Source organism: Eucalyptus grandis, chromosome 6 (assembly GCF_016545825.1).
Source record: "Eucalyptus grandis isolate ANBG69807.140 chromosome 6, ASM1654582v1, whole genome shotgun sequence".
NCBI lineage: Eukaryota > Viridiplantae > Streptophyta > Magnoliopsida > Myrtales > Myrtaceae > Eucalyptus > Eucalyptus grandis.
In genome coordinates this window covers 56,508,042-56,525,847 of record NC_052617.1, presented here as the reverse complement: position 1 = coordinate 56,525,847, position 17,806 = coordinate 56,508,042, and the positions used below count along the sequence as shown (strand labels likewise).

Sequence of the window (17,806 nt, the reverse complement as noted above, 5' to 3'; positions counted from 1 at the left end):
TGAGGATGAACGGCAGGGCTTGGCTCACACGGCACGTCTCACTAATTTTGGACATTCTTCCAAAAGGTTGCCCTCATCCTCCATACTCTCATCTCAAGCAACTCCAATTGTCGTAACGTATGTCAGTGATGTATTTGTATGCGATACGGAAGTTTGTATTCATATGATTGCCGGAATTCGTATGTAATTTTCCTTCTTTCACGCTACGGGAGGATATTCACAAATCGTTTATAACCCCTGTTCCCATAGCAATTCACGCATTGGGTGTGCTGGGGATTTGAAGGAACTGGAAAAGGGTACAGAGTTCGAAAGGGGAATGGAAGGAATCACACATGCTTGCTGTCATACCTGGTACTGTAAACATCTCCATGCTAATTTAGTAGAAAGGGTCTGAGCAAAGAAGACACTGTTGTCAGTTGACAAAAGAAGTGAATGCGCAGTGAAAAGGGTAAGAACGCCTCTGTAATCTCACGCATTGAAGAAGAAGAAAGCGTCCCAGAATAGAGCCCAGCCTGAAATTTCATGTACTGGGCCGTGAGAGACTAGTCACTATGGGCCATGCACTGAAGGCTACCCAGCAAAATAAAATCAGCATTAGCTACATGGTCATGGAAGCTTCTCTTTGCTTATGATGATTCAGACCGCAACACTTGATCACGGGGAGGACGCCAAAATCTGGGTCATTCTCAGAAATTCTCAGTTTCCTCCCATTCATAATTTTTTGTGGGCCTTGAGTTGCTTGAGGAGTCAGATGTACTCATAGCAGTTGACTCCTTCAGTAGCATCACCTCGTCACCAATTTCTCTAGAATACAGAATTTCAGAGCCTAAAATGACCACCGTTGCTTATGCAGTCAAGTCCCGTTGCTGACATAATAGAGTGAAATCTTGGTTCTGATCACTTGTCAAAAAATAAAAGAAAAAAGAAATATGGGTTCTGACCACATGATCTAGCCAAATTAGGAGACATTCCATTAATCTCTCCAAATGCGAAGGTTTGTTCAAACAGACCGTACTATGTGCACATGCAATCGACCTTCTAGATGTTGCAACGTATGAGGCGAGAAATTACTATGCTAAATCTACTACGTTGAGCGTGCTCAGGGTAGGACAATAAAAATGAAGTAAAAACTCATTGTGCACCGAGCCAATCGCATTCCCTGGTACAAAAAAGAAGCCCAGAAGCCCAGAACTAGTTTGACTCTGTCTATTATAACGTCATGCAATCGAATCCGTTATATATTTTTCTCCTGGGAGCATCATTTGCACCCCCATTAAGTGTGCAAAGTTGTCTATTCAACCTTGGAGATGAACCAATTCAAAAATGTTAGGCCGAGCGACGGCAGTGTAGTCTTTTTCGGTCTGTAATGGCATTGTAGTGGGGTGGTTAGAGGGCTGAATAATTTTTAGTGTCAAATAGAACATCACAAGTCTTAAGCTGATGAAATCAGAAACGCGATCTTTTCCCAGAGACTCAAACCATTCTATTTGTTTGACTGGGGCACTATTGACATGACTACAAAGCTGTTTTGACCAGAGAGCAATTCCTAGGGAACTTATGAATGCATAGACGAGTTTTGTGGTATGAGCAAGGATCAGATTTATCAACAGCCACCTTCCGAAATCTTCACATGTGGAATGATCATATACTAAATACCAGACCGGTGACTCTTCCATTTTTCAAAGAAAGCTTATGAAGTAATGAAATCCCTCCATTGGGATTAAAGTCATGCGAGGATTCAAAAATCTTTGTGAATGTTTGCTTTGAAATAATCAGTATGAGATTGAAAGTTCAGTATAGTTTCTGAAGAGAGTATACATATGTATAAAGAGCAGATTAAATCCATGAATAAATTGATATGAGATGACTTTAGCAGTTTCGAACATGGTCCGTTTATGTTAATTACAGTATAGGTCAGTACAGCAGTTAACCCACATATTGGCCTTGCACGAACTGGGTTGCTACTTGCGAGAAGAATTTTTCCCAGACGATGGGCAATTTCATTGTCATTTCTTTTCCAAGAGGGCGCTTCAGATAATTTCTAAGCGTGCACCAACAATTTTAGATGTGGTGCCAAGAAAAAAGCTATACTGGTGAGCTTGATTGAAAAACTTCTATCCTTATCAGGTAGCAGAAACTCTATCATTAACCAAGTGTTCTATTCTTCTGTGTTTTCCTTTGATCCATTCTTGGATTTTGGAAAGTACAAACTTGTCCCAAGAGCAGAATACAAAGCCGTGTCGGAGAAGACGGCACGTGACCTTGAGGCCCTTGTTCGATGCCTGTGCTTACGGGCTCTCTTTTGCCGTCGGTGACCCTTCACATTCTTTATTTCCACCTCCTTCTCTTCGACTCTGTTTTCGTTCACGGGTTCATTTTGGACTTTCTCAGCAGCATCTTCATGATTGTTTACACAAACATCTTTGCATAGCGCAGGATCAGTGTATAAAAAGGACCTGACTGGGATGTCATCTAAGTCCATAATTGTCTCCAATGTCTTCACCACAGTTTGCATTGTGGATCGGCACTTGGGGTTTTGACTGAGGCACTGATGAGCCAGCAGGACCGCCTTTTTGGCCCCCTCGGTCGAGTACAGACCTTCGAGTCTCGGGTCGACTATCTTGTCTAATTTGTGGGTGTCTTTCAACATAGGCCTCGCCCAATTCACCAAGTCTTTCTCTCTGGTCGGACGGCTCATGTCGACTGACCGTCGACCTGTTATTAGCTCTAACAGTACTACTCCAAAGCTGTACACATCGCTTATTGTCGTCAAATGGCCTGAAAATGTTTATTGAGCAATCTAAGTTTAATGTATCTGCAGCGTTGGATACATAAAAAATTGGTGTGTGCTTGATGAACTGCCAGAAATGAACAGTTAAGTCATCACCTGTAGAGATGTATTCCGGGGCTGCGTAACCTCGGGTGCCCATGACTCGAGCCGTGACATGTGTATTGTCGCCTAGAGGACCATCCACTGCTAGCCCAAAGTCTGAGAGCTTGGCATTGTAATCCTAATTTGAAATTTTCAAATCAATGACACTATCAGGATGCATATCACCAATATTGGATATCAAGTAGTGAAGCATCACACCAATTGGTGAAAAGAAATCAGGAGGAATAGATCATTACAGAGTCCAACAACACGTTTGAAGCCTTGAAGTCACGGTAAATGACCGGTTTCTCTTCTTCGTGGAGGCAAGCCAGGCCTTTGGCAGCTCCAATCGCAATTTTTATTCTGGTTAACCAGGGCAAGGGCAAAGAGTACTCTGCGTTAACCAAGAGCAATAAGAACATGTTCTGTAACCAAACTTTATGTGATTTCAAAGTTATAAACATTCAGTAGCTCACGGTCATCTTTCTGGGATCTCGTTCGTAAAAAGTGAAATTTGTAGTAGTGAAAGATAAGATGGTTACTTTTAAATAGTTGGTCTTCTAAGTTTCCCCGCTCCATGTACTGGTACACCAGAAGCCTATGCTCGTCTTCGCAGCAATATCCGATCAAATTGACGAGATGGGGATGCCTTAGTTGCCCAAGAAATATAACTTCAGCCTAAGGAAAGTAGAAAGAAGAAATCCAGTCCCAATTCATTTAACTTGTGATGCACAACTTAAATGGAGGTATGTCAGCTAACGAGACGATATGACTAAAGTGACTTACCAACCACTCCCTATGACCTTGTGTGCCATCCAAATCCAGCGTCTTTACCGCAACTACTTGAGCCTTCATCTCAGGCCTCAGGCCTTCATCTATCATGCCCTTGTACACTATGCCAAATCCGCCTTCACCGAGGTAATTGCTCCTTGAGAAGTTGTGAGTTACTGTCTTCAGCTCCGCCAGCGTGAAGATATGAAGATTGGAACCAACCAGTGAACTGGATAGATCATTCAAAGAGATCGACGAACCATGATTGCTAACATCGGAAAGTGACAATCTCCGAAAAGAGGTTTGCTTGGAGATATGGCTTTTGTGCTGAGTGGATGTGGTTTGAGCCTTGAGACAACTGGGGACAACACAGTCCCAGGAAAGCCTCTTGAGAGCCATAATTTTTCTGAGGAAAGTGAGGCTCAAGTTATGAGGTATTTATACAGAGATTTCGCATAGTTAAGAGAAGATGTTTAATACACAATTAAGAAAAGTTGAAAAGAATCGTGTGGGGTCTGGATCGATATTGTCTCCGTAATTTGCAGACTAATCAAACGTAGTCCTAGGCGTAATCCTAACCTACCACCTCGGTTTCCTTTCTCAGTAAGGATTCATTTGCTCTTCCGCAGTGAATTGTTTCAAAGTCTACAACAAGGACCTTAAAGAAAAAAGAAAAATTCTAGGCCCTTCTTTTATTTTCAGTTGATGTGCGTGATGACAGAGAGATTGACAACATGAAATTTCAGAAAGGTCTACAATAATTTCCGTGCAGAGCAACTTGAATTATATTTAACACTGATGTAATTAAAAGTCCGGTCTTTTGTTCTGTCTCTTTCGGCTTAATCTTAGCAGTGATGGAGACCCAAGGTTAGGTGGAAGAGTTTTCCCATTGGCGTAGGCATTAAACAAACTCCAAAACACAGAGAAAATCACGTGAGATTCATTTTTCTCCTTTAAACTTAAACTAACTCAATATGATCTCTTTCTTCCTTACATTATTGGCCAAATCTAGTGGAATTAGACTGATCTCACTTTGTGAGAAATTTTGAATTTTCCTTCCAAGATTGTGTACTTGAACCATTTCATTGCTTCTGAATATAAACGATGCCTATGGCAGCGGAAATCTTGATCTGCCCGATATTCCATGACTTGGAGAGGAAGTCCATGGCCTAATCATTTCATAACCACCCATTCTTCTCCTTGCAGCCCAATAAAAAGTCTGCAATCTCAACATGGAAATCTCCATCAAAATGTGAACGATAAAAGGTAATAGTCATGTGGTTATCATAAGATGTTTATCAATTCATGCATGCTCTTCATTTAGCTGGGGGACAATTGCCCCTTGTTGACTTTGAAAAATCAGCAGCAGAAGTCCTGAGACGTGGAATGCACGTACAGATGGAGAATCAAGTTAAAGTCCGCCTAATTATTTCCTTGCTTTCCAGAAGCAAAAAGTTAGATTTCTGTTTCCATTATTTTATTCTACTTAATGATGTTTTGGGCCGATACTTCTTGGTAAGTTCACTCGCCGTTCCTTTTCGGTGATTTGGATGAGTCAGTCCGTGAAAATCAACTTTGAAATACGGAGAAGACAGACACGTGCGAAAGCTGATTCAGAATATTTGACACTACATGAACAGACTACTATTCTCTTATAGAATGACCATGATCGATCTATATTCATATGCTAATTCAACTTGCTTTTCCTCTAGATTATGGTAACAAGTTTATTAGGAAGTGTTTTACATAAAGTAGTTATTCTGTTCACCGTCGATAGGAAGTGTCATTTCTCACGAGAACTTTCATATGCTAACCAGAAGTGCATTTAAATACAAGGAATTCGTTCTTTGCATAAATGAATCTTCACTGCAACAATAGAAGTTCTTGTATCACGTAACCGGAAAAAAAAAAAAAAAATCCTCGGTATCAAATGCTTAAAACTTGACCAAATTGTACTGAATATAAATTGGCGTAGTTTCTGCAGAACACGGCGGAGCAATATATTATTGAGCACGTCCTCTCATAATTACGAGAAGCAAGTCGATATGCAGTTCATGGGCATGAAGACAATCAATCCTTTTCTGATCTTTCATATAATCTCAAGGTTCTTCGTCGATGAAGTCTACCTTAACACGTTGGCGATGCGAAGTTTCTGGGAAAGTGCTGTGGGAAAAGCGAGGGACCATTGACTCGAGTTCAACGGGTGAAGTCTGAACCTGGCTTTAGGTTCTGTAGAAATTAGCCGAGTTGCTAAGCACGAGGCGGTCAACCCGAAAGGTGCCAATGAACGATGATCGCCCCTCGATTTCCATTTTGTGGATGAACTTTGGGACCTTGTCACTACGCAAATTTGGAGTCAAGTCAAACCCATCTTGCCATCAAAAGATCAACATTTGCTATTGACAGGTTATAAAGATAAGACCCAAAATTGGAATGTCTGGCAAAAATTTGGCAAATTTCCTGAAATTTATCATTTCTTCAAATTATTTCAAAGTCTACCATATATATCCAAACACTAGCATGTGGATTAGCAGTTTCAAATCATCATAGGTGCCAGGCGCTTTACGCCAAAAAAGAGACTTCGGGTCAACTTAATTTTTGAGAAGTTTCCCAGGACAGCAGACACAACCTTAAAAGCTACCACGTGGCCAGTAGCTTAGTACAACATATGAATGGAAAAATTGCACATTCTAGAACTAAACCTTAACGCACGGAATGCAATTGAGTATTAAACCATTAAACCATTTGATTAGTTCCATCAAGTATTATAGAAGATTGCAACTAAATCCTAAAATTTATAGTGAGAAGTGCGACTTTATAGATGCTACACGATAGAAATCATTTCATTGAAATGACTTGATTATGCATTTTGGAAAAAAAGGTTTAACACTTACCCAACCAATTGAATGGTTTAGGACTAAAATTGTATTTCGTGCAAAGTTTTAGGAGTTATAGTACACTTTTCCACTAATAATTAATCAAATTCATGCGACATAAAACACGGTTCCCATAAACGGTTTGTCAGATCCGCTAATGTTTGTCCGAATAGGGGGTGTATCACTATGTTCTGGGAGGAACATAGCTGGCATTTGCCTCCACAAAATATCACGCGTTAGGACGCGCTAGGACATAGCTACGGACCAAATTGTTTGCATCAAGCGGCTCCTTCTGAGAGATGCATCGGATGGATCAGTATGAATAGGAACCGTCCTTTACCAACCCATCAAATAAATGCACCGCACTTTTCCAACCCATCAAATAAATGGACCGTTCTGTTTAATAAATAAATAAATAAATAAATGCACCACCACGTATCATTCGCATGACAAATCAAGCATCCTTTAGTCCTTCCCATTCACATAATTACCCTCTAATGTTCTAAATATCTACAGCATTATTCCTCTGATCATCCTCAAACCGAAGAGAAAATTCTCGCTGAAAACAACAAAGAAAGATGATTTGTTCCTGTAATATTAATGACAATTAAAATCCGATTGCTTCCTGGGCTCACTGGAAGATGAAAATTATATGCCTTACGTATGCAATTACAATGTAAATACATTGTTCTGTAACTGAACCATATTGAGGTATATCATAGAGCCATTAGATTATCATGTTAGATATTTAGATTGATTATTTTAGAGACTATCATAGGTGCTAACAAGCGAGTTGCTTAACATGTGTTGAAATATAGGAAAGGTGTGTTCAGCAAATGAAGTAATATAGGTCCGAATCATCTCAGCTTTTACGGATGGCTTACATAAAAATTCTAGCGTTTTTTCAACCCTAATAAGCAAGGCCGACGGTCCAGCCCAAGCATTATCCATCCTCTGCTCTTTAATGCAATCAGCTTCTCCATCACTCCCGACTCTCAAATGACTACAAAAAACCAGAATGTTCTTGGATTGCACGAAAACCGAAAATCGAAAATCCAATAGAGAAGTCCTGATCAAGGAAAGCACTATTTTATCTTCTGCAAGCCCATCTTTTCATCAAATCAAAGTAGATTCACTATGCGTGGCGAATTGCCAAAGATAAGGTGGAGAACAAGGATTGTATCACTGATAGTAGCCTACAATGATTTCGACAAAGAACCAAAAAGATGCTCACTCTCTTTCTTTCTTTCATTAATCGGAATGAATTTGATACAATAAACTTATATTTTGACCTCAAATAGAAAGAATTGCCAAAGAAATTGATCTTCATCTCACAGGTCAAAAGCTCAACACTGATGAATATACCCTTCAGGTGGTGCTCCCGTATATGTACAAACTGTTCAAAATAGAGTGAAATGACCATATTAGTCTCTCCTCATTCTTCAGTTTACGGGAAACTACCAATTTGAAGCAGACCCTTGAGTGTATACCTCATTGTCATGGACTTGTCACAGAAAAAGCTATATACAAAGAAGAGAAGCCAGATGCACCATCTCCAGCTAGAGAAAACCGGACAAGGTTCATGAAGAGCCACGTTCAGTTCCAACCTCGGGCAAAATTGTATTACCGCATTGAAGGGCAGCGTGTGGAAATAATGATTTGAAGAGCCACCTATATCTCTAGCCATAATTATGCTATCTGAAAACAAGACTTCCATTCTGTTGAAGTCTTAAGTTCTCAATGAGGGAACGGTAGGATGATTTCATAGACTTTATGTCATCGCCCTGCAGAAAGGGACAAAACAATTGGTGAGCAGAAAGCAGACTCAGGAAAATGATTACAATCATTAAGCAGTGGCCTCTACTAAAAGCTATCTATACATGCATATCATCAAGGGAAAACCCAAAACCCTCTTTCTTCACTCATGATGAAGTTAGTGCCATAATAATCAAATTACACGTGGGGCAGCGGATAACAAGTAATATCACCAGGTAGCAAAATACTAGCTTAATCATGACTTGCATGACTAACACAATTAATTGATGCACCTCTCTTAGGGTTCCCGCATCTGGTATCCCTGGGGAAGAGAATTTAAGTTGGTCCTTGCAAACAGCTTGACGCACCATCTCCCTTCAACACTTTGAGTGAAATACAGCAGAAGGAAAGAAAATCCATGGACTGACCCAATCCTCCCCACCCCATAGGAACAACAAAATCTGTGGGACCCCACTAGTGGACAGGTCAGATCATTCAATTGTGTCACTACTGAATGATAGCACATGCCCTATTTCCTTAGGTACCACCAGAAAAAGTCAAGCTCTTTCCTCAATGAATTTCATCTAAAACCAGACTCCAATAGTAAACAATGTCCAGTGATAGCTTTGGTTCTTCAAATATGAAAATGTGGCAGAATCATCCTTCCTAACACCGAGCGCGTCCAGAAAAGGTATGACTTAACTAATGGAGTATCAAAAAGGAAATTTCACTACACATCGGCTACCAAGGCTTCCCCAACCAGGGCCAACAATTTATAGTCTCTGTTAAACAGGGAAATAGCCCAGCTAATTGAGCTTGTCCATTGTGCCTAAGGGATAGCAATTAACGGATCCACATTGTGCAAGATATGCTTCAATTCAACCTCTCAATAACATAGGCCCAATAACATGGGAAGCCAAATTACCTCCCTCAATGTTCTCTCTTCTTCTTATGCATTAGAATTAAAGTAGAGACATCTAATGCATCAAGAATGTTTTTTTAGCAATAGTAAGCACAATGAGTGCTTTTGGTTCTTCCACCACAGTCTGCAATACACCAGCTGTATGTCCCAGGATTTATATTGGAATGCTGATAATTGTGCCTATTCTTTTCCAGTTCTCGATGAACGAATACTATTATCATAATGCATAAGTTTTGAGGTGAAGATGAAATGCAACATCGCAACTTTCGGCACAACAAATCTTAGAAGGCCAAGAAACAGTCACAAATTTGAAAAAGGAAATAGAACATGGAGGTAATGGAAACAGCTTCACATTTACAAAAAATACAGACATTAAAGTGGACAACTTTTATGATTTCCAGCAGAATCTGTAACTTATACCGTGAAACATTCCTCACCTGCAACTTTTGACAATACTGTTGCACCAAATGTTGAGGCACCAAATGTTGAGGGCATTCCGTAGTCAGAAAAACTTTTGATAGAAAATTGAGGAAATCATCTCCAAACTTCTCATACATGATTTTCTGAGCCAATACAATTTCTCCAAACAAAATGAGCTGCCAAATAAACAACCTATCAAAAGTTGCCAGTGTAAAAGTAACTAAAAAGGCTTGTCTTAAAAGCTCTATCAAAGATCCCATTTTGAGTGAGCATAAAATTATTAAAGGCAAGTATTGACAACAGGTAAGACCTAATATATCCATTTGTAATTCAATCCCTTTATTAAACTATTATTGCTCCAGGATAATAAAGAGTAACTCGAGATTTGTATATGAACTCAGTGATTGCCACGGAATTTTTCCCTAAAAAGAAATGGCACAACATCAAAAAGAAACAACAATACATTAGCTTACAGTATTTGCATCTCGGAACTCGAAAGATCTGTCAAGTACGCTGTACAAGCAACAGTGGGCCGTAAAAGCCTCAATCATGAACTTTTGAAAACCAGGTACCTGAAAAAATCAAACATTTTTTAGATGAATTAATTTGAGCACCTCACCAAAGACAATATGACAAGCACAAAACTGGCAGAAAAGGTGCAAGAACCTTTTCCTCATAAGGCCTGCTGCACCAATCTTTGATAAGTCTGATGAAGATCTGCACACATGCCTACAAACAGAAGCAAATTGCACTTGAATTGAGTCATGGCCCCATTGGCCGTGATTCTAATTACTGAACCATAGAGATTGGAATTTCAAAGTTCTATGTCTTCACAGTTCTGTGAATACGAGAGCTTAAGTGAGATATAAGATTACATCACATACCTTCCTCACAAGAATGTCCTGATGATTACAAGCTGTGTAGAGTAGCAACTGCATCAGCTGTTCCAAGTACTGGCAACTTGTGGGTGAAATGAAAACTGAAGAGAGATCATGTGTAGCAATATCATAGAGAAAGGTATAAAAAGTCTGCTGAAGCTCTTGAATTTCCCTGATTTCCTGTGTGTGAGAGAGAGAGAGAGAGAGAGAGAGAGAGACGTTAGTGCACAACAATTTCAACTAATAACCTATCTTTCAAAGGAAATGCCCCTGATGGAACAATTAATTTGTCCCAAAAAATAAATCCTCTTGATACTTTATTTTTCCTACCTTTTTCCTTTTACCATAGCATTGCACTGAATTTACTTAGGATTATTCGAGAAAGATGATCATTCCACATTTTAAAGACCTTTCCCTCGCCATGAAAAGTGCAGAAGTTTACAAAGGTGATACACTTATGATTGCTGAACTAACTGCATTTGTGGCCCTGTCCCCCAAATAATAGATTCTACCATTGCAAACTTAAGGGGGTGCAGAACATGAAGAAATTAATCACTACAGAGGTATACCTGCTAAAACTGTCAATTTTGAAGTCCAAAAAAATTGTATAGTGATTGTGACTGTTCCATGTCACTGAGCATAACATCCATAAAATCTCAGAAGGTGATGCGTCTCCCTACCTCAGTGTTGACGCCAGGGCCTGATTTAATTGCCTCCCTTGAGATGATGCTGAATACCCTCCCAGCAATGGCAGGAAACAACTTCTCAAGTACATTATGTGCCAGTTTGTTGAACTTGCAAATTATTTGATTAAGTAACAAAAGAAAACTAGCCATCTCCTTAGGCTGCAAGATAAATCAGACTAAAATCAATCGTCTTGAGTATGACAATGAAATGACTAACGCCCAAACTTTAGTAGATGAACTGTGTTCACTAGCAATGCATGAGCATGTGGAAGCTACTTATCATAAGCAGGCTCACTTGACCACAAGGCAGGCCTAATTAAGAACAAAGTCTCTTCTTTGCTTTCAGCTATTTTATATAGGTAGTCCCTCGCAAATCAGACATATCATCTCTAAATCCCTATCCAGTGTTTGGTGAATGCTGGACATACTAAAAGGGTGGATGTAGCCCATATATATGCCTAATAAAATACATAGCCAAGAGTAGAAAATAAGTCGTAATAGGAGAAATTTAGATGGAGACAAAACATTGTGAATATTAACAGTTAATAAAAAGGGTCTACAAACCCATTTGAACAGAAAACTGAGGGAGCTTAACTGTCTTATAGCGACAGTATAATCACGGACATTGTCCAATCAAAATTGCCATATAAACAGCGCACTTTATGATGTGAGATCTTCTATTGATGTGTGGGAATATCATATCATATGGATAGATAATCCTCTCTCTTTCCCTCCACCAGCCTGGAGCTAAAGCTATGCCTCAGGCCAGTCAGTGACTGCACCTATTCTCAAATTGATTATATGCGACCACTAGTCTCTTTTCTTCGACAAAGACTCATCAGGTCACCAAGCTTGGTGGCAACCCACCACAAATTCTTCCTTTTCTGACAGGCCACAGATTTCTGTGGGGTACCATCATGAGCCAACCACCAAAAGTAATCAGAACCTTGGTCATGGACCAATTACATGATCTCCTATAAAAGAAACTATTTATATAGCATAGTACTTTTTCTGCAAAGTTAGTAAGGTTGTCATTTTCAGTGAAAAAAGTAATCAAGTGTACATATGGCATATGCCAATCACCGGATAGAACTGAATATTAATATTTCAATTTTTTTATGCTACTATAGTCGCCCAACTGTACATGAGAAAAACAGTGGATATCTGAATAATTGTTCCAACTTTCAAGAGGCCAAACACAACCCAATGATTACTGGTTACACAATCCAATTCAGTTTACATAATTTCAGGTTCACCTGAAGAAACAAAGGTAAAACCAGCAATTTTCAACACTTTGTATTGAAAGTGCAGATTTAGGGTTCTTGGGCTCCTTGGTAAGAAAACCATGCAAACCCCATTATAAATATAGCATTACTTTAAGGCAGTCAAATCAATAGATCATGCTTAGATTGCCTCAGGCAGACCTTCAGACCCCAGCAAAGGTTCTTCTGGGAAACAAACAAACCAACAAAACACAGAGCAAACATAATGGAGATGGTTCCAAGCTGATTTCACAAGCCTGTGCCATGTTTGAGGCACTAAGACAGATGAAAGAATAATCCCTATAGACTAGCAAGGACTCTCATATCACACATGAACCCAATCTAATTCAAAGAAATATCTGTGTATGCCAACAATGAAATAACTCGCATCTCCACAATCTGTCATAGTAAAGCATGACAGATGTTTCCATTTATCCATCAAAAGCTTTAATGAAGCCACTGTAACAGACCCCTTTAAAGTAAACAGCTAACAAAACAGAAAAAAGAAATGTATCCTGAAATTAAAACTTCAAAGAATCCAGCAGGAACTAAACCAGTCATACAAAGTGTACAACCAGAGTCAGTTCTTTCGTGAATAAATTTTAGTAAAATCTCCCATGACAGCTCAACCTGGGGTAGTTCTTAGTCATTAGGCAAATGTATCCAATCGACTAATTTTTTGAGGAGACCCAACAAATCTTAGCTTACCAATTTGCAGTTATAATTAAATCACCTAGCTCAATGGCCACCCTATACAAGCTCACTTGAGGTTTTAATTATGAAGAAATTCCACAAACTCCATTCAAATAAAAGCAAACAAAAATGACCAGCCCATAGAAAATATTTTGTACCTCAATCTCAGCAAGCAACTGTTCCAATGCCTTCGGAAGATAAGGGAAAACCGATGCTCCAAGCGTATCTACCATGCGGTGAATGAATGACATAACCTGAGTAAGAATGAACAATCGCATCACATTTATTTCACCTGATGAATGAAGCCTTTTCACCTCTACTTTTCAATCTTACCTTAGACCGCAAAGGCTCTATCTTTGGATATACAACAAGAATTTGGAGGAGAACATCCAATGTCTGGATTGACATACACCAAAACAAGTCATATTGTCAATATCAAATATACACAACCCTGTCTGTGCTAATGCATTTCAAGTGAAATGAGTATATGATAGTCAAAAGAAAAGGACACGTAAATGTCTGCATTCAGCAAGTCATCAATATGTGAGTTTCCAGCCAAAGAAAGGCCATCAATATATGGATTGGGATGCAGCCTAAAGTACATCGCACTCAGTGACTATCATCTTCAGCCATGTTGAGGTCTTTTATTGAACCATAATCTTCTATAAGAAGGTACATAAAAATTTAGGAGCAAATAAAAGCCCACTGCAAAAGAAAGATTAGGCAGTACAACATTCAGCCTCGGTTCCCTCAAAGGATATACATATAAAATCAAGAAATGGGACCTATCCTAAAATCCTGATACACCTCTAACCATTAACATCAGAATATTTCCACATCATGCATGGAATACAGCAATGGAAACACAATGCAAAAGAGAAGATAAACAATACAACCTACCCTTTTGAACATAAAACCGATTCCAGGGCGACTAGCAGTCACAAGGCGCTCACTAAAACCCTGAAATTGACCACTCCAAATTAAGGAAAATCCCAACATCACAGAAGAGAGAAGCTATAGAGCTTGAATGCTTGCTCAAATTCACTGAAAATAAGTTCAGCATATAGGAGAGAAGTTGAAATGGTGTAAGAATATTGACGTTTACAAACCAGGCTGTCCATAAAAACTAGCAGATTTTTTAAATCAAGATGAGAATATCAAAAATACCCTGAGGTTTTGCAAACAGAGAATTGATTCGATAGTTGAAATCAAGAGGTCGAAAAAGAAATAAAGACCTTACTAAGGGCATTAATAGCCATTATAACTTGCTGAATAGTGGCAATTTTCCCAGGTGCCTCTTCTATAATCAGTGTTTTGGAATTTGACAGCAAACCCTCAACCTGGTATCATCACATAACAAGTTCAAAGGCCAACTACGAACTAATAAATAAGGAGAACTTCAGCTGGAGAACAATGGGAGAGAGCTCCTTAATAGAGTCTATGAAAATAACCTGATGACAAAGAGGAGTCAGCAGTGAAGAGAGATAACCAGATTGTCTTTCCACAGGCACGTCTTCCATCCCAATCAATATACCAATTGCCTGTGAAATTTCTCATCGAAATAAGAACACGAAAAATAAGCTTGGTGGGTATATTTCCCCCAAGTCAAGCACATTCAAAAGAGCATCTGCGCATGTCTTCACATAATTAAAAAAAAATGTCGAGGCAGAATAACTACCTCAAATATATGACTGCCATCTTCAGAACCAGAAAGTGCTTTTGAGGAATCAACATTTGTAAATTTAGCTACTATATCTTGCAAGCTCTGTCAACAAATAGAAACCTCAGATAAAGAACAGATAAAGGGGAATTGCCAATCTATGTGTGGCAATAATAAAATGAGAATAATTCCAAAGGAGAAAAGGAGGTTAGTGCCACTACCTGCAGTATAGTCTCTATGAAGGGCACAAGATTCGATTTCAACGACTTCACGACTCTCATAAAGAGGTAACTCGCCCTTCTACTCACATTGATGTTTGAGTGATGTATACCTCTTTCATCGAGAAAAGCAGCCAGTAACATGGGTATGTACTGGGTATTTTCCTGGACAAACTTTGCATATCTCGTAATACTATCCAAATAAACAAGTGCAACTACCCTATTTGAATGGCATGTGAATTTACTCGCCAAAAGCATAGGCACCATGTCCCTCAAAAGTCCTCTCCCACTTCTAATCGTTTCTTCACTTAATGATTCTCCAAGAGCATAGAGAAGAGAAAGAGCAGCTTCCACCTCTTCAATATTCCCACCGGTAGAGGTGACAGCGGCATCCAATGAGTTTCTAATAAATGCCTGGGTAATATCAGGTGCTACTCTTCCAATGCTTCGGAGTAGTACAAAAAAGTCTTTCCTGTATTCCGTCATCCTATCTTCTTCCTCTCTCCCAATCTTGTCCAGTGTGTCAAGATTATCCCGGTACATAGGATCATAACAGATCTGAGAACGGATCACTTCCAAAATTTGACTCAAATGATAAAGTCGTTTTTCCGTCGATGGGGAAAGGCTCTTCATAGCAGAAACATAACCCGAAAAGAATTGCACAATGCCGAATGCCGTATCAACCTCACAATTTTGCATTATGTAAAAAACAGAGGGCAATACCTCATCCAAAAGCTCAAATGAAGTTCCTTTTGTTTCCTCAGTCAACCTTTTAGAGCACTCCAGAACTTCCACAGCATATCCCGTGAGCAGGGAAGCAACTCTTGATGCCAACTCAGAGTCGCTATCATCAGACACCAAACCAAAAACACGACTTATCTGAACATTCTTCAACAGAGACAATTTTGATTGTGCATCCATCCGTTTAGAAACAACAGCCAATACACATCCGGCCGCAGCCCCACGGAGTTGCTCCGATAACCCATCAAACAACATCAACTCGAACAAAAAGGGAAGGAAAACATCATTAGCAATCAACCCGATATCAATCCAGGAAATGTACCTTCTCAGAGTATCCAAAACAGCGGCACATATGTCGCTATCAGAATTTCTATACATGGACAGAATGTCATAACACGCTCTGACAATCTGAGGCACACACTGCTGCCTCATTGCATCCTTAACCTGCGCAGCAACAGCCACTTCTGCATTACTCCGTGGGTAATCCAGACTAATCAACTCGTCATCCAGAGCATTCAAAACACGACAGAACATGTCAATCACGGCGCCGCCTTTGCTGAGGTGCAGCAAAAAGTCGACAAACACGGACGGCCAAATTAAGGGGTACTCGAAGTAAATCAGAGTGACAATCACTTGGGCCAGCTTATTCTTAATAAATGCAGGGCCCGCCAGAATGCCACCGCTCTCCTCATCATAACAACAAGCGATGGAAAACACCGACTTTCTAATGAATTCCTTCTCCTCAGAGCTCATCGAAGCGTACTTAACGCGTATAGCTTCCTGCAAAGTCTGGAGACACCAGAACTGGACTTGCATAATCGGGCAAAACCGCAACTTCTCCACACAGACCCTGCAAATGGTCGGCGCTTCCTTGATTTGCTGGCAGTAACCGATGGCCCGCAATTTCAGCGCCGAATCGACGCTGCCCGACTCGTCGAAACTAAGGATGATTGCCTTCTCGACATCGTCCATTTTCCCCCAGAAAAACCAAACCCTCACAACTTCATAACCATTTGATGTCCTCTTTTACTTCAGCTGACCTAGAAATCTCAGCGAAAAATTTCGACTTTCGGGGTTCAAATGCGCGAGAAGACGAAGTAGCTGCGGGGACGGATCGAGCGGCTTCACCGAATCGGGAATTCGGATCGATCGGGGGACGTCCCCCAATTCGCGCGGGTGTCGGGAATTAGGGTTTATGGCGAATCGCGCGCTGGAGAGAGAGAGAGAGAGAGAGAGAGAGGAAGAGAGTAGGGTTTGTGTTGGGAGGAGGAGGGCTTAGGATTTTGGGGGTATTTATAGTTTTAGTTTCAGAGAGGAAAAAAATGGTGAACAAAATAGTAATTCGAGGAGCCCGAAGGGAAAAGACGAGACTAGCCCTGGCGGTCGGAGGAATCTTGCGCTTTCGTGGATTTTGTCAATTTTTGGGAAATCGGTGATTGGACGGGCACTCTTTTTATTACAGATTCGTGGGAAAGACAGCATTTGATGGTCTGTGCGGTGGTGATAACGACAGGGATTCATAATAATGCCCGAATGGGGGAGGGCTTTGATTACTTACTGATTCCACTAATATTGACAGGATTCCGTATAGAAAAGGCAAAAAGCACGAAAAGATGAGATACGAGAAGGCATCTTGTTTCTAAAAAATGTAATTAAGTTTTAAAATCTTCAAATTAATTTCAATCGAATAAGTGCAATTAGGGAAATTGAAAGAAGGTGCTCCCGCCATGGTTAAAAAGAGTTGCACATTAAATTGAGGTGTTGTTGGCTACTTGAGCTTGGTGAGCTTGGCCATGGGCTCTCAAGCTTCTTTGAGCTCCCAATTCTAGCCATGGCCACTCAAGCTTTGTTGATCATTCACTTTTGTTCAAATAACCAATCATCAAAAAAGTCCAATGAGACAAAATTACGCATAATATCCTAAAATGCTACTAACTTTAGCTTCAATCCGAATTGTAACCTAAACATTTTTTTTGTCTAATAAAAAACCTCCGATTTTAGCTCTAGTCTCAATTCTACCTTAACTTTTTTCTTTTTTTTTCTCATAAAAAG

General features: G+C 39.9%; 2 protein-coding genes across 4 annotated transcripts; both read right to left on the bottom strand.

Annotated features, from left to right (window-relative positions):
- Positions 1 to 1,876: 1,876 nt before the first annotated feature.
- LOC104450984 (putative receptor-like protein kinase At1g72540) lies at positions 1,877 to 4,237 on the bottom strand. Its single transcript, XM_010065726.3, has 5 exons — positions 3,659 to 4,237; positions 3,415 to 3,550; positions 3,130 to 3,266; positions 2,888 to 3,011; positions 1,877 to 2,778 (listed from the first exon to the last, which is right to left on the bottom strand). Exons 1-5 carry the CDS (start codon positions 4,040 to 4,042, stop codon positions 2,159 to 2,161), a joined length of 1,401 nt encoding a protein of 466 aa, XP_010064028.2. The 5' UTR covers positions 4,043 to 4,237; the 3' UTR covers positions 1,877 to 2,158.
- Positions 4,238 to 7,629: 3,392 nt separating this feature from the next.
- Positions 7,630 to 17,030, bottom strand: LOC104450983 (exportin-T). Of its 3 annotated transcripts, XR_726773.3 has the most exons (14): positions 15,017 to 17,029; positions 14,814 to 14,900; positions 14,587 to 14,676; positions 14,371 to 14,475; positions 14,036 to 14,095; positions 13,469 to 13,531; positions 13,294 to 13,389; positions 11,175 to 11,339; positions 10,501 to 10,674; positions 10,283 to 10,345; positions 10,090 to 10,188; positions 9,634 to 9,792; positions 8,010 to 8,303; positions 7,630 to 7,915 (listed from the first exon to the last, which is right to left on the bottom strand). XR_726773.3 is itself a non-coding variant. In XM_010065724.3 (13 exons), exons 1-13 carry the CDS (start codon positions 16,724 to 16,726, stop codon positions 8,214 to 8,216), a joined length of 2,961 nt encoding a protein of 986 aa, XP_010064026.2. In that variant the 5' UTR covers positions 16,727 to 17,029; the 3' UTR covers positions 7,630 to 8,213. The 3 variants fall into 3 exon arrangements, 1 of the variants encoding a protein (XP_010064026.2); XR_005552139.1 differs by lacking the exon at positions 10,090 to 10,188 and having other exon boundaries at positions 15,017 to 17,030; XM_010065724.3 differs by having other exon boundaries at positions 7,630 to 8,303.
- Positions 17,031 to 17,806: the final 776 nt, after the last annotated feature.